Genomic DNA, 14,488 nt, shown 5'->3' with positions numbered 1-14,488 from the left:
ACAAGATCCTCCCGTGTAGTTCTGGGCTGATTCCTCACCGTTCTCATGATCATTGCAACTCCACGAGGTGAGATCTTACATGGAGCCCCAGGCCGATGGAGATTGACAGTTCTTTTGTGTTTCTTCCATTTGTGAATAATCGCACCAACTGTTGTCACCAAGCTGCTTGGCGATGGTCTTGTAGCCCATTCCAGCCTTGTGTAGGTCTACAATCTTGTCCCTGACATCCTTGGAGAGCTCTTTGGTCTTGGCCATGGTGGAGAGTTTGGAATCTGATTGATTGATTGCTTCTGTGGACAGGTGTCTTTTATACAGGTAACAAACTGAGATTAGGAGCACTCCCTTTAAGAGTGTGCTCCTAATCTCAGCTCGTTACCTGTATAAAAGACACCTTGGAGCCAGAAATCTTTCTGATTGAAAGGGGGTCAAATACTTATTTCCCTCATTAAAATGCAACATTTTTGACATGCGTTTTTCTGGATTTTTTTGTTGTTATTCTGTCTCTCACTGTTCAAATAAACCTACCATTAAAATTATAGACTGATCATTTCTTTGTCAGTGGGCAAACATACAAAATCAGCAGGGGATCAAATACTTTTTTCCCTCACTGTATACCCTACTGTAATCGATCGCACACAACAAACCATCTAACGTGATTTTACATTACAGATCAAATACTCTTGTAGGCCTATGTAAATCCACATAGACCTACACATAATAAACTATAGGCCTATAGCTTAATTAATAGACTATGAGACTAGAATATAATGCCCTGATATAACAGTAATAATCCTAATAGGCTTGGCAATATCTCAGATCACTGGCTCAAAGACCAGGAGATAGTAGGGTAGGCGGCCCACAAATGTAACCATTTAGTTTTTATTTCACTAGGCAAGTCATTTAAGAACAAATTCTTATTTACAATAACAGCCTACCCCGGCCAAACCCAGTGTAACGTTCGTCGTATGGAGTGGACCAAACTGCAGCGGGTATATTGAACATGTTCTTTTATTTGAAGGAAAAACAACAAAACACTTACACAAAACAAAACACCCTCTGCCACGCCCTGACCAAACTACAATAACAAATAACCCCTTTTACTGGTCAGGACGTGACACCCGGACAACGCTGGGCCAATTGTGCGCTGCCCTATGGGACTCCCAATCACAGCCGGTTGTGATACAGACTGAATTCGAACCAGGGTGTCTGTAGTGATACCTCAAGCACTGAGATGTAGTGCCTTAGACCAAAGGTGCAGACACCGGATGCACCGAAACACAAAAAATCCGACAAAAATAACCCCAAACTTAAAGGGAGGGAAGGGAGGGTGGCCACCATCACCGACGGCTCCCGTGCTACACCCCCCCCCCCCCCAATCCTCCAACTACGGAGGTGGCTCAGGCTCCGGCCTTAGTCCCCATTCTAACCTGCCCACCCCCTTTGAAGGCTCATGGCTGTAGACCACTGCTGAAGGCTCTGGGCTAAGGTGCGTCGCTGGAGACCTCGGGCTGAGGTGCGTCGCTGGAGACCTCGGGCTGAGGAGCGTCGCTGGAGACCTCGGGCTGAGGAGCGTCTCTGGAGACTCAGGGCTGAGGAGCGTCTCTGGAGACTCAGGGATGAGGAGCGTCTCTGGAGACTCAGGGATGAGGAGCGTCTTTGCAGGCTCCGGACTGTGGGCCGTCTCTGCAGGCTCCGGACTATGGACACGCACCTCAAGGCTAGTGCGAGGAACAGGAACAGGACGTACTGGACTGGGCAGGTGCACTAGAGGCCTGATGCATGGGGCTGGTTTTGGAGGCGCCAGCCTAGTAACACGCACCACAGGGCTAGTGCGAGGAGCAGGAACAGGATACACTGGGCCATGAACCCTCACCGGCGGTCTGATGCTTGCTACTTGCATCATCGGTCCTGGCTCGATGCTGGCTCTAACATGACCCCTGTGAGGAGCTTTCACCAAGCGCACCGGACTGTAGCTGCGCACTGGCGATACCGTGCGTATCTCCGCATAACATGGTGTTTGCTTGATCTGTCGCTCCCCATAATAAGCATGGGGAGTTGGCTCAGGGCTAACCCTTGGCCCAGCCAAACTACCCATGTGCCCCCCCAAAAACCATTTTTGGGGCTGCCTTTCAGGCTTCCTTGCCAGCCGTGTTCCCTCATACCTTCGTCGTTGGTCCTTTTCTCCGGCTGCCTCCGCTCTTCTGAGTGCCTCCACCTGTTCCCATGGGAGGCGATCCCTTCCGGCCAGGACCTCTTCCCACGTGTAGGATCCCTTGCCGTCCAGGATGTCCTCCCATGTCCAGTCCTCTTTACCATGCTGCTCCTTCCTCCGCTGCTTGGTCCTTCATTTGGTGGATGGTTCTGTCACGTTCGTCGTATGGAGTGGACCAAACTGCAGTGGGTATATTGAACACGTTCTTTTATTTGAAGGAAAAACAACAAAACACAAAACAAACACCCTCTGCCACTCCCTGACCAAACTACAATAACAAATAACCCCTTTTACTGGTCAGGACGTGACACCCGGACAACGCTGGGCCAATTGTGCGCTGCCCTATGGGACTCCCAATCACAGCCGGTTGTGATACAGACTGAATTTGAACCCGGGTGTCTGTAGTGATACCTCAAGCACTGAGATGTAGTGCCTTAGACCGCTGCGCCACTCGGGAGCAGGCCAATCAAAGTAGAACAGGTTTAGATTAGGTTACACACTGTATATTAAACACCATCAAAGGAAAGGTAAATTATAACAGTATTCTAATACACATAATAATATTCCATAACCTATATAGACTAGAACAGTGGTCACCAACATTTTCTTACCCGAAATCACTTTCTGAGTCACAATGCAATTCTATGCTGGGTGCAGGAGATCAAGTGCTCCTACAATATATTGTGTAATATCAATGAAATGATCAATAGTCTATAGGGCCTAACTATAGTGCATGGGTGGAGAAGCACAGAGCTAAGTTCTATTTCCAATTAAATTACATTCCTAAAAATGATAGGCCATTGACTGGAAATAGATATTGTTTCATTAATTTACCTAATTTCATATAAGAGAGGTCTGATTTTCTCCATGTAGGCCTTCCCCTTATTATAAATAACCCTTATATTTCAAAACTGGAGTCTCAAGTTAGGCTATATGATGACACTGGTAATAGGTCAGTTGTTGTAGCCTACAACCTGCGAGGCACATCAGAGCATAAATTGAAATAACCTTTATCCCACTGGACTGATGGTCAGTCGGATGGAGGGAGAGAGTGTGATTTCTAAAAGTGTTGAATAAAAACAGTGTTGTAGTGCTAAAACAAATAAAACTCACTAATTTGCTGTACTCTTTGACAATTTCTCTCTAGGCATGGTTTTTAACTCTTAGAGTAGCCTTCTCTACAGTCAGTATCAGCTTTGCTGTGGGCTCATGGAAGCTGCTGTAGACACAGTGATCTAAGTTATCCAATTGGCCAGCGGTATGACTACAGGTGCACCTGATTTAGCTCTCTGGGCCCACCAGGTAGGCAGAGGTGGTATCTTCACACTAATAAAATTGTTTAAAATGGGAATGCAGGGCATTCAGGGCAGCTGAATCAAGTGGACCTATTTCATTATTGGCGAATAGGCTACAAAGAAAATATATAAAAACAATAATAGCCACCCTGATTGGCTGAGCCTGGATTCCCACTGCCAGTTCCGGTGCTCCTGCTTTTAATGGATATAATGAACTCAGTGTTCCTGCGCTGTGCAGGTCTATTACTACAAGTATTATTTAGAATTCTGAGCTAAAGTGAAACATGCCTTTTCTTTTCCCCTCGCTCTGACTGACTGGTCTTGGTTCAGTGTTTATCCATCTTGAAAAGAGAAGGATGGTATAAACGCTTACACAGTGAGTGCTTCACAGACCACACACCAGGCAGGCATCCAAAAATACAGAATACACAGAGATTTATGCTGCTAATATAACAGCGCTATCAAATCAGCCGTAGCCCCCAAGCCTATACTGTATACCTACCAGGTAAACTGAAAACATACAAAGTAATATCAAGAATCTATCAGGATATTGGCAAAATCTATTTCACTGTAACTTTAAATTCAGTGTGAATTACCTTCCCTACCTTTCATCTGGAGCAGTCATTTCTACAGGCTTAGTATATAATATTGATATTTTTGCTACAGATTCAAGCAATATTTATCCAAAGAAACAACTCTGAAGACTGGATAGTCTAAGATCTGTGCACAGTGTACAGTCTTAATGTGCTAGAACAGGGATGGACAACTGGCGGCCCGCGGCCCCCCTTTTATAGGCCTGCGGACCAATTTCACCCTAAATTAGGAACTCAGTCGGGATCTCAACTTACTGTTGAGAGTTAGAATAACAGAATACACAAGGTGCAATTTCTAAATTTGATTTTGCATCGGCAGTCACTCAATTAGCACGTTTAGATTGGTAAATTAGTCTAGTGGCCAGCTATCTAAACTTGCAGTAAGCATGGTCGAATTACTGGCTGGGGTGGGGGCCATTGATACGCAGACCCACGAGCCACTGTGGCTCCTCATGATGAGTTCAGCTTTTTTGTGGCCCCCACCCCCATCAAAGTTGCCCATCCCTGTGTTAGAACATGACCGGAAGCGATGAAGTCTGAGATGCCCTCACACACACACACTATCTTTCTCTCTCTCTCTCTCACAAAAAACAAACACACACAGAAACATGAATGCACACACACACAGCGTTAATGATCTCATAAATGGAAGCTAAAGTATGTCACAATGAAATTCCCTGTACTTTCTGCACGGGCAACTTACATGTTCTGCTACATTTGGCCTGCAAACAAATTAAACTGATCCTATTTTAGGCACTTGGCGCCTGCAGTTCTGTGGGTGTATGGTTATGAATGAAGCTAGATCCCATTATCTGATAAATCCGTGCTTGAGAAACTTTTCAAACAGGAATTCCATTAATCTGGAAAAATGTAGTTGTAATCTCACACGGCCTGCGTTCTGGGCTCTGTACAGAGGACAAAGGTAGGACAGATAGGGAGAGGAGCCATCCTCAGAAGGTGGCATGTAGACTCAAGTACACACAGATAGAGATTGAGCAGATTTTTATCCTGCCATTTGACGCTCCAAGACCCCAGGTATGTGTGACTTTGCTTAGGTTGGGAAAATCAGTGTTGATCGTAATATTAGACAATCTTTTAATTGGTTTTGAGTGTGTTAAAAACTCACGCATGGCTGTTTATTTTGTAGCATGTAGACATTCAATAAATCCAATCATGGAAATAAACAACGGATACAATAATCAGTTTTTCCAAAATGTCTGTACATTTTTTGAAAAAGGCTTGAAACCAGGCAAGGTAGGAATAAAATGAAAGAAGCTCTAGAATAACAACTAATGGCAAGACCTATTGCCACAATGTATTCACAATATTACATGAGTCATCGCTGAGGGAAAAAACACTATTTGAATATGAAACCAGATTGAATCTGGACAGATGTCGGTGAATAACCCTCCCGGTGATGGTACATATGAAAAGATAGGAAGAGCAGAGGGGGAAAATGACAAGCATCATCAGTCAAACCTGATCCCTCATTGTTTCTATGCCTTGTCTTCTCCCTCATCAACACTGGGATCCCTGAGGTACCTATTGAGGTAGCTAGTGTTGAGCATGCTGCTAGCTACCTCTGGGGTGCTACTGTACCCTAGACTCTGAAGGACAAGGGAAGATGAATGGCTGATGGTGTGTACTGGAGAAGAAGGGGGTTCTGGGTCCTCAAGGTTAAAGAATGCATACAGGATCTAACATCAGCAACATCTCAGCAATTGAGATTGTATTCGTCCTTGCCTATCCATGTTAGGCACATGGCAATGCGAAGCTTACAGAAGGTTGTTTATGGAATTAAAACACAGCCTACTCATTCTAAGCAGAATGAAATCTATATTTAGTAGTGGCTGAGAAATGACATATCAATGTCAATAGATAGCGCAGAAATGATTGGGGGGTTGGGGGGGGCTATACACAAATCCTAGAGTTAATGAATCTTAATGCAGTCATTTTCAATTAATTTCAAAGTGTTAATTGACAATATTAGGTAGTATTGCAATATTCTTTATCACCCTTCAATTATTATGTTTTCGTCATTCAAGTTTGACTGTTTTCATCATTCCAGTTTGACTTCAAAGCACATATGGTAAATAATGTTTGTCAGACAATTTGGTTCATCAACACCTTTCTTTACCTGGATACAAACCAGCTTTTCAACGGCAGATGGTGAACTCAAACCCTCTCCCACACAGACTTTTATCATTGCCATTATGCCTTAAAGTAAGTAGAGACCCAGGTCTCTCATATGCCAATCTTTCTCAATGAGATGGGAAGCTTTTTACAATCACTCCACTGTTATTAAATGATTGCTTTTACTAAGTAGTGCCTCTGTCAGTCATTTTTACTGGCAAACCCACTTATAGCTCCATTTGGATCCATTCCCCTGCACTCTTTCCACTACCTTGATGTGATGAAGAATAATTCTGCTTTTGGAAGATAAATGGGCTTGGTTTTAAAGAAATGGAGAGAAAGGGGAGGAAGCAAGAGAGAAGAGGATAGAGAGTTTAAGAAAAGGTGGCGAGAGAGATAGAGAATGAGAATGGAGAGATAAGGGAGAGGGTATTTTTAAGAGTTACCTTAATTATGAGTTGTAATTGCAGCCTCCTCTCAGATTGAGAATAATGCTTCTCGGTATGGATATTTGCTCTAAAACTCTACTGAAGCAGATCTTCCGACATTAGACAGATGATCAAAATATAGCCAGGGCTGACAGTATGGCTAAATAATTGACAGCGACCCTGGATTATTCCCATACCATCTACCTAACGGTATCAGCATGCATGCCTTAGGCCAAAGGAGTAGGAAAGAAAGGAAACAAACACATCAACTCTGTAGCCAGCCACTTCAATGACCTGGGGACACCAACACCGAGACTGCTTCTCACTGCTTGATATACTCTGACACAGAATGTGCCAAACAACACCCTAGAGCACGACCCACTGTAGAAGACTGGCAGGCTTTTGGAGAAAGGATTTTTATTGAGGATCACTGGCAACCCTGTTCATGGGAAATAGTATCTAAAGATCTCAAGGGAGCCAACACTGCTTTTTTATTGCTGGGCATATGTATTCAATTTATTTCCTTACTGTTTTACCCACCTAAAGGTATGTTGATGGATGTTTGTTTGATGGTTGTGCTTGAGAAAACTATTCTATGACAGTGTCACAGTACAGTAGCTCATCCCTGATGTCTGTCTCTTCTCTTAACTAAGGGCGGAGCCTATCCTGACCAGGGTGAAGGAGGACCACACCCGGATCATCCTCCCGGCCATCGACAACATCAAGTTCAACACATTCGAGGTGCAGCAGTACGCCAACGCGGCCCATGGCTACAACTGGGGCCTGTGGTGCATGTACATCATCCCCCCTCAGGAGTGGCTGGACAAGGGCGATGAGACAGCTCCCATCAGGTAACACCCCTCACCATAGCTGAGCACCCACTCCATTATAGATTAGGATCTTTGATGAAATATGGATAGCTAGGTCCCGGATATTACTTGTATATTGTTAGAGCCATCAACTATATGGCTCTATAGGTCTTTGGAACAAGTGTACAGGCCAAACAACCAACAGGGAACATCTCTTTTGAAAAAAGTATCTAATTAAAATAATAAATATCTTAATATTGATGCATGCGGTACACGAGAGGAAGCCTTGAATATTGGGTAATTTGTGTTTTTACATACAGTGTTTGAGCGTTGTACATTACTCTAGTTTACACAACTGTGTTTATTGGGTTGGTTCTCTACTGTATGGAAGCAATATCGTCACTGTAATCATAGAATTTATGATTATTACCATAATTATTCACCTAGGGGCCTCAGGTAAATCATGTTTTATGTATTTTTATACAACGGGTGATTTGGAATTCCCATTATTAGAGCCTATTCTGCTCATGATATACTTAAAGTGGAACTGACAGCATTTTAACAACATGAAATCTGTTCACATACACCCCCAGAAAGAATATGACACCTTTCTTTTTTACATTTTTTTTTAACATTTTCTGACAAGCGAGCACTTGGATATGGTCATTTTCACATTTTCATAAATTCTCAGAATGTTTGGGAATGACGTATGGTAAGTCATTTGTGAAAATTCTATAGCGGCCATGCATTTGGACAATTAATAGACACTGCAGCAAATAAAACCTAATTAAAACATCTGTCCTGACCAGGAACAGAGTCTTCGGAGACCGGTGTGCCATAGCCAATCAGACCTACAGTAGGTCTATATGCAAAGAAGCCATGTGCCACATGGGCCTGCCATCATTCACTTTGAACTGGACTGTGTGTTTACACGCAATAGCAACAGCTTGACTTTAGATCACTAGCACACATTTGCCAAAGCCACAAAATACACCTGAATGGATTTCTGCAAATATGTACACTGAACTAAAATATAAATGCAACATGTAAAGTGTTGGTCCTATGTTTCATGAGCTGAAATAAAAGATACCCAACATTTTCCATACGCACAAAAAGCTTATTTATATAAAATTTTGTGCACAGATTTGTTGACATCCATGGTTGTGAGTATTTCTCCTTTGCCAAGATAATCCACCCACCTGACAGGTGTGGCGTATCAAGAAACTGATTAAACAGCATGATCATTACACAGGTGCACCTTGTGCTGGGGACAATAAAAGGCCACTCTAAAATGTGCAGTTCTGTCACACAACGCAATGTCACAGATGTCTCAAGTTTTGAAGGAGTGTGCAACTGGGATGCTAACTGCCAGAATGTCCACCAGAGCTGTTGCCAGAGAATTGAATGTTAATTTCTCTACCATAAGCCGCTTCCAATGTCATTTTAGAGAATTTGTCAGTAGGTCGTCACAACCACAGACCACCTGTATTGTGTCGTGTGGGCGAGCGGTGTGTTGATGTCAACTTTGTGACCAGAGTGCCCCATGGTGGCGGTGGGGTTATGGTATGGACAGGCATAAGCGAAGACAATTAAGACAATTGCATTTAATCAATGGCTAGGTAACGTTAGGCTCCGTGTTTTTATCTTGCTAAATAAATAGCTAGCAACTGTGACCCAAACTGGCCATTGTTTTATTCGAAACAATATGTCTCTTTATAATGTCCACTTACAGTTGAAGTCGGACATTATAAAGAGACATATTGTTTCGAATAAAACAATGGCCAGTTTGGGTCGCAGTTGCTAGCTATTTATTTAACAAGAAATTTGTGGAGTGGTTGGAGTCATTAAAACTTGTTTTTCAACCACTCCACAAATTTCTTGTTAATTAACAAACTATAGTTTTGGCAAGTCGGTTAGGACATCTACTTTGTGCATAATACAAGTCATTTTTTCAACAATTGTTCACAGACGGATTATTTCACTTATAATTCACTGTATCCTTTGAGTCAATTTGAAGTGTACCTGTGGATGTATTTCAAGGCCTACCTTCAAACTCAGTGCCTCTTTGCTTGACATCATGGGAAAATCAAAAGAAATCAGCCAAGAGCAATTTCCAAACGCCTGAAGGTACCACGTTCCTCTGTATAAACAATAGTACGCAAGTGTAAACACCATGGGACCAGGCAGCCGTCATACCACTCAGGAAGGAGACACGTTCTGTCTGCTAGAAATTAATGTACTTTGGTGCGAAAAGTGCAAATCAATCCCAGAACAACAGCAAAGGATCTTGTAAAAATGTTGGAGGAAACTGGTACAAAAGTATCTATATCCACAGTAAAACAAGTCCTATATCGACATAACCTGAAAGGCCACTTAGCAAGGAAAAAGCCACTGCTCCAAAACCGCCATAATAAAGCCAGACTACGTTTTGCAACTGCACATGGGGACAAAGATTGTACTTTTTGGAGAAATGTCCTCTGGTCTGATGGAACAAAAATAGAACTGTTTGGCCATAATGACCATTGTTATATTTTGAGGAAGAAGGGGGTGTCACGTCCTGACCAGTAAAAGGGTCATTTTGCCTTAGTAGTATGGTCAGGGCGTGGCAGGGGGGTTGTTTGGTGTGTTTTGTGGTTGGTTTGTTTCTAGGGGAATTTGTTCTAGTTCTGTTTCTATGTTTCATTTTCCATGTGTGGCCGAGTATGGTTTGCAATCAGAGGCAGGTGTCTTTCATTGTCTCTGATTGGAAGCCATACTTAGGCAGCCTGTTTTCCTTTGGGTTTTGTGGGTGGTTGCTTTCTGTTTAGTGTGTGAGTATACCTGACAGAACTGCTTGGCTGTCGTTTGTTTTTTTGTGAAGTGCTTTTATTCAAAATAACAGATGAGCACTCAACACGCTGCGTCTTGGTCTGTTCACTACGACGCCTGTGACAGGGGGAGGCTTGCAAGCCGAAGAACACCATCCCAACCGTGAAGCACGGGAGTGGCAGCATCATGTTGTGGGGGTGCTTTGCTGCAGGAAGGACTGGTGCACTTCACAAAATAGATGGTATCATGAGGATGGAAAGTATGTGGATATATTGAAGCAACATCTCAAGACATCAGTCAGGAAGTTAAAGCTTGGTCACAAATGGGTCTTCCAAATGGACAATGACCCCAAGGATACTTCCAAAGTTGTGGCAAAATGGCTTAAGGACATCAAAGTCAAGGTATTGGAGTGGCCATCACAAAGCCCTCAATCCTATAGAAATTTGTAGGCAGAACTAAAAAAGTGTGTGCGAGCAAAGAGGCCAAAATTCACCCAACTTATTGTGGGAAGCTTGTGGAAGGCTACCCAAAACGTTTGACCCAAGTTAAACAATTTAAAAGGCAATGCTACCAAATACTAATTGAGTGTATGTAAACTTCTGACCCACTGGGAATGTGATGAAAGAAATAAAAGCTGAAACAAATCATTCTCTCTACTATTATTCTGACATTTCACATTCTTAAAATAAAGTGGTGATCCTAACTGACCAAATGACAGTGAATTTTTACTAGGATTAAATGTCAGGAATTGTGAAAAACTGAGTTTAAATGTATTTGGCTAGGTGTATGTAAACTTCCGACTTCAACTGTATGTACTTAGGATGCTGTATTTAGTATTTTAACATATTAAAATAATATTTGACCAGCCTTTGCTGCTATACTTGCAGATGTGCATAATATGCTGCGACCCAAATAGCAACCTGATAGCAAGAAATGCATTGGTGAATTATATTAATCGTGCATTGAACTGCATTTATCTATTGTGCCAACAATGCATTACTGTATGTCATGGAATTTTCAGTCAAATAGAACCTATTTTTAAAACTTCTTATAAAGTTGATTTTGAAGTATAAACTGGGAATTTGATATCTGGACTGATATTATGTCTGTTTGTTTCATATCTGCAAAGTAGTTAAAATGCTGTCAGATCCACTTTAAGCAATAAGACACAAGAGGCAGTGGCCATTTACCTGTGACTGTATGCATGATATTACAGTCTAGTGTGCTTTATTGCTTTTATGAAACTGTTAACAACATATTAAAATGACAATGATTTACATATTTTCTTTAAAATGTTATTTTGATAAGTCAATTCATACAATGTCATTCTTTCACCAGAAGATATCCACCTCATTTTCGAACGCTTTTAAAACACGGAAGCCAAACGTGGAAACTATGGATACAACTTCCTCCATGCTCGTGCATTATCATAATTTATATGCGAGCCTGGGATATAAATGTTGAGTTGTTATTTTACCTGAAATGCACAAGGTCCTCTACTCCTACAATTAATCAACACATAAAACGGTCAACCGAATCATTTCTAGTCATCTCTCCTCCTTCCAGGCTTTTTCTTCTTTGGACTTTATATGGCAATTGGCATCTAACTTTCATAGTTACCACAACAAGACCGAACTCAGTTCATCTTTCAATCACCCATGTGGGTATAACCAATGAGGAGATGGTATGTGGGTATCTGCTTCTATAAACCAATGAGGACATGGGAGAGGCAGGACTTGCACCGTGATCAGCGTCACAAATAGAACTGACTTCTATTTTAGCCCTTGGCAACGCAGAGCAGTGTGGGTGCAATAATTGAATAACATGTATGTTGCAACACTGGCCATGCGACTGGAGCGGTCTGGTCAGCATGTTACCTAAACATGGACCTAAAGTAAACTGGACCTAAACTAAACTGGACCTAAACTAAACTGCCGAGAAAAAAATGGATTCAAATGGTTGCCCAATCAGGCAGGCTACAGTAGATGCCAGGCATTTGAGCGGTTATTCAAATAGCCTACACAGCCAATCGCCAAATAATGCTTCTGGGAACGGGCAGAAGAAGTTAACATCAATCTAGAGGCAAAAAGGACATTGTAACGGTTTAATTCCAAAAGACAAAAGCTGCAAAAGGAGAGTTGAAAATATAGAGAAGGGAGGGTGTAACGCCCTGGCCATAGAGAGGGGTTTTTGTTCTTTAGTTTGGTTAGGCCAGGGTGTTACATTGGGTGGGCGTTCTATGTTCCTTTTTCTATGTTTTTGTATTTCTTTGTTTTGGGCTGTGTGTGTGGCTCCCAATCAGGCACAGCTGAAGCTCGTTGTCGCTGATTGGGAGTCACACATAAGGAGCATGTTTTTCCTTTGGGTTTTGTGGGTAATTGTTTCTGTTCAGTGTGTTTCCTGTAAGTACTGTTTGGCTGTCGGTTTTCCTGTTTTTTTTTTTTTTTTTGTATAGTGTTCTCTTTGTTTGAATTAAATGTCAAGATGAACACTAACTCCGCTGCACCTTGGTCTTCTTCTGAAGACAGCCCTTACAGAGGACCAGAAAAGTAATGTTTGGAAAATATTTGGTGAAGTGGTAAAAGAGGATGATAGCAGTGCTGGCTATGTTATGTGTGATGATTGTGAGGCTCGATACAAATTCGACAGTCTCAAGATGGGACTTCAAATAGGTCTATGGCATGTCAAGTGAACTGTAGCCTACAGTTTAGATGGGTTAAATGGAATCTGAAATCTGGACATTGACTAACCAGAATAACCTACTGTTTTTTTGGCAAATTCAAGTCCTCTGAAAATACTAGTCCCGTGCGAGTCAACGTCCCTGTGTTTTGAGTTTGACAGGTGTTCAGCAATAAAAAATATTTGATTGATAAATTGAACAAAGTGCTGCGCATAGCCTATATATGAAGGGCCTACATGTGTGGACTTTCACAGTGAATGCTTTTATTTAAACGTTTTGTGCGAATGGAATGAACATCGCCAAATACATCATTCAAATATATTGCGCCTCTGGAATAAGACATTCTGGGGTAATACAGTACACACCTAACCAACGTTCTCTAGTAATACTAGTCCCGTGCAAATGGAGCTATAACCTTAACTCCTGCAGAATTAAGCATTTCTTTCTGAAAAATTAGACAGCAAATGTAGGCAAAATTTGGACTTGGGAACAGGAGTGGAGAAATATGATTTTTTTTCTTTCTGCATCTTGAGAGAATGCAATGTTCAGTTAGATACCATCTGTAGAGGTGTTGTCTTCATCATAAAAGCTGATAGTATTTTAACCAAATAAAATATGCATCAAAGCCGAACTGAAATCTTATGAGAAACGCATTCCGTTGTTTTCACGGCTTTCTTTTTCCTTACAACTGGTCAAACTGATGTAATTTGGACATTTTGCACAGAAAATCGTGTTTTTGTTGTTGTTGCTTTATTCTATTTTCTACCCAGCCCCTAAACAGCTTTGCTCCGCGAAAGATGACAGAAAACTTCACCGATGTCAACTATTTATTTTTAATTAACCTTTATTTAACTAGGCAAGTCAGTTAAGAACAAATTCTTATTTACAACGACGGGATACCAACGACGGGGCCTGGGATTAAAAATAAACAATAAATACAATATAAATATAAATATAGGACAAAACACACATCACAACTAGAGAGACAACACAACACTTACATAAAGAGAGACCTAAGACAACATAGCAAGGCAGCAACACATGACAACACAGCATGGTAGCAACACAACAACAACATGGTAGCAACAACAACTAGACTAAAGCATTCATTCTATAGATATATCACATTGTATCTAATCAATAGTCTATCGATACAAACTACATGTATATAATTACAGACAAGTCGACTAACATATAGCCTACGAAAATGTCGGAAATTATAAGCAGAAACATATCTAAATCAGGCAAAATAATTATCCTACACTCCTTTCACAAACTCGTTCTGCAGTCTTTGACTGTAGCCTATAGCGCATTTTCTATATTTGCAGGTTAGGGCTTGGTGCCGGCCTCAGATTTTCACTTTATCACATACAGTAAGTGGTTGTGGATGGGTTTTTAGCAATTGTGGACGGGTGTGGGTGAACAAACAGCTGACCCTCGCACCACTATTACATAGGCTATTCCCTGCACTTTACAGCATAGACTAGTGTTGTACCCACTTGAAAACAATAATATCATTCTTCATTACAC

At 41.7% G+C, this 14,488-nt stretch overlaps 1 protein-coding gene across 1 annotated transcript in view; it reads left to right on the top strand.

Moving 5' to 3' along the window:
- LOC115200330 (polypeptide N-acetylgalactosaminyltransferase 9) overlaps positions 1 to 14,488 on the top strand; it is a 138,395-nt gene that overhangs the window by 55,296 nt on the left and 68,611 nt on the right. Inside the window, exon 5 of the mRNA XM_029763298.1 lies at positions 7,315 to 7,512. Within this exon, the coding sequence (XP_029619158.1) occupies positions 7,315 to 7,512 (198 nt within the window). The remainder of the gene's footprint in view (positions 1 to 7,314; positions 7,513 to 14,488) is intronic.

This window comes from Salmo trutta, chromosome 9, assembly GCF_901001165.1.
Source record: "Salmo trutta chromosome 9, fSalTru1.1, whole genome shotgun sequence".
Lineage (NCBI taxonomy): Eukaryota > Metazoa > Chordata > Actinopteri > Salmoniformes > Salmonidae > Salmo > Salmo trutta.
The sequence above is the reverse complement of the archived record's forward strand: the minus strand, read 5'-3'. Positions and strand labels throughout refer to the sequence as shown.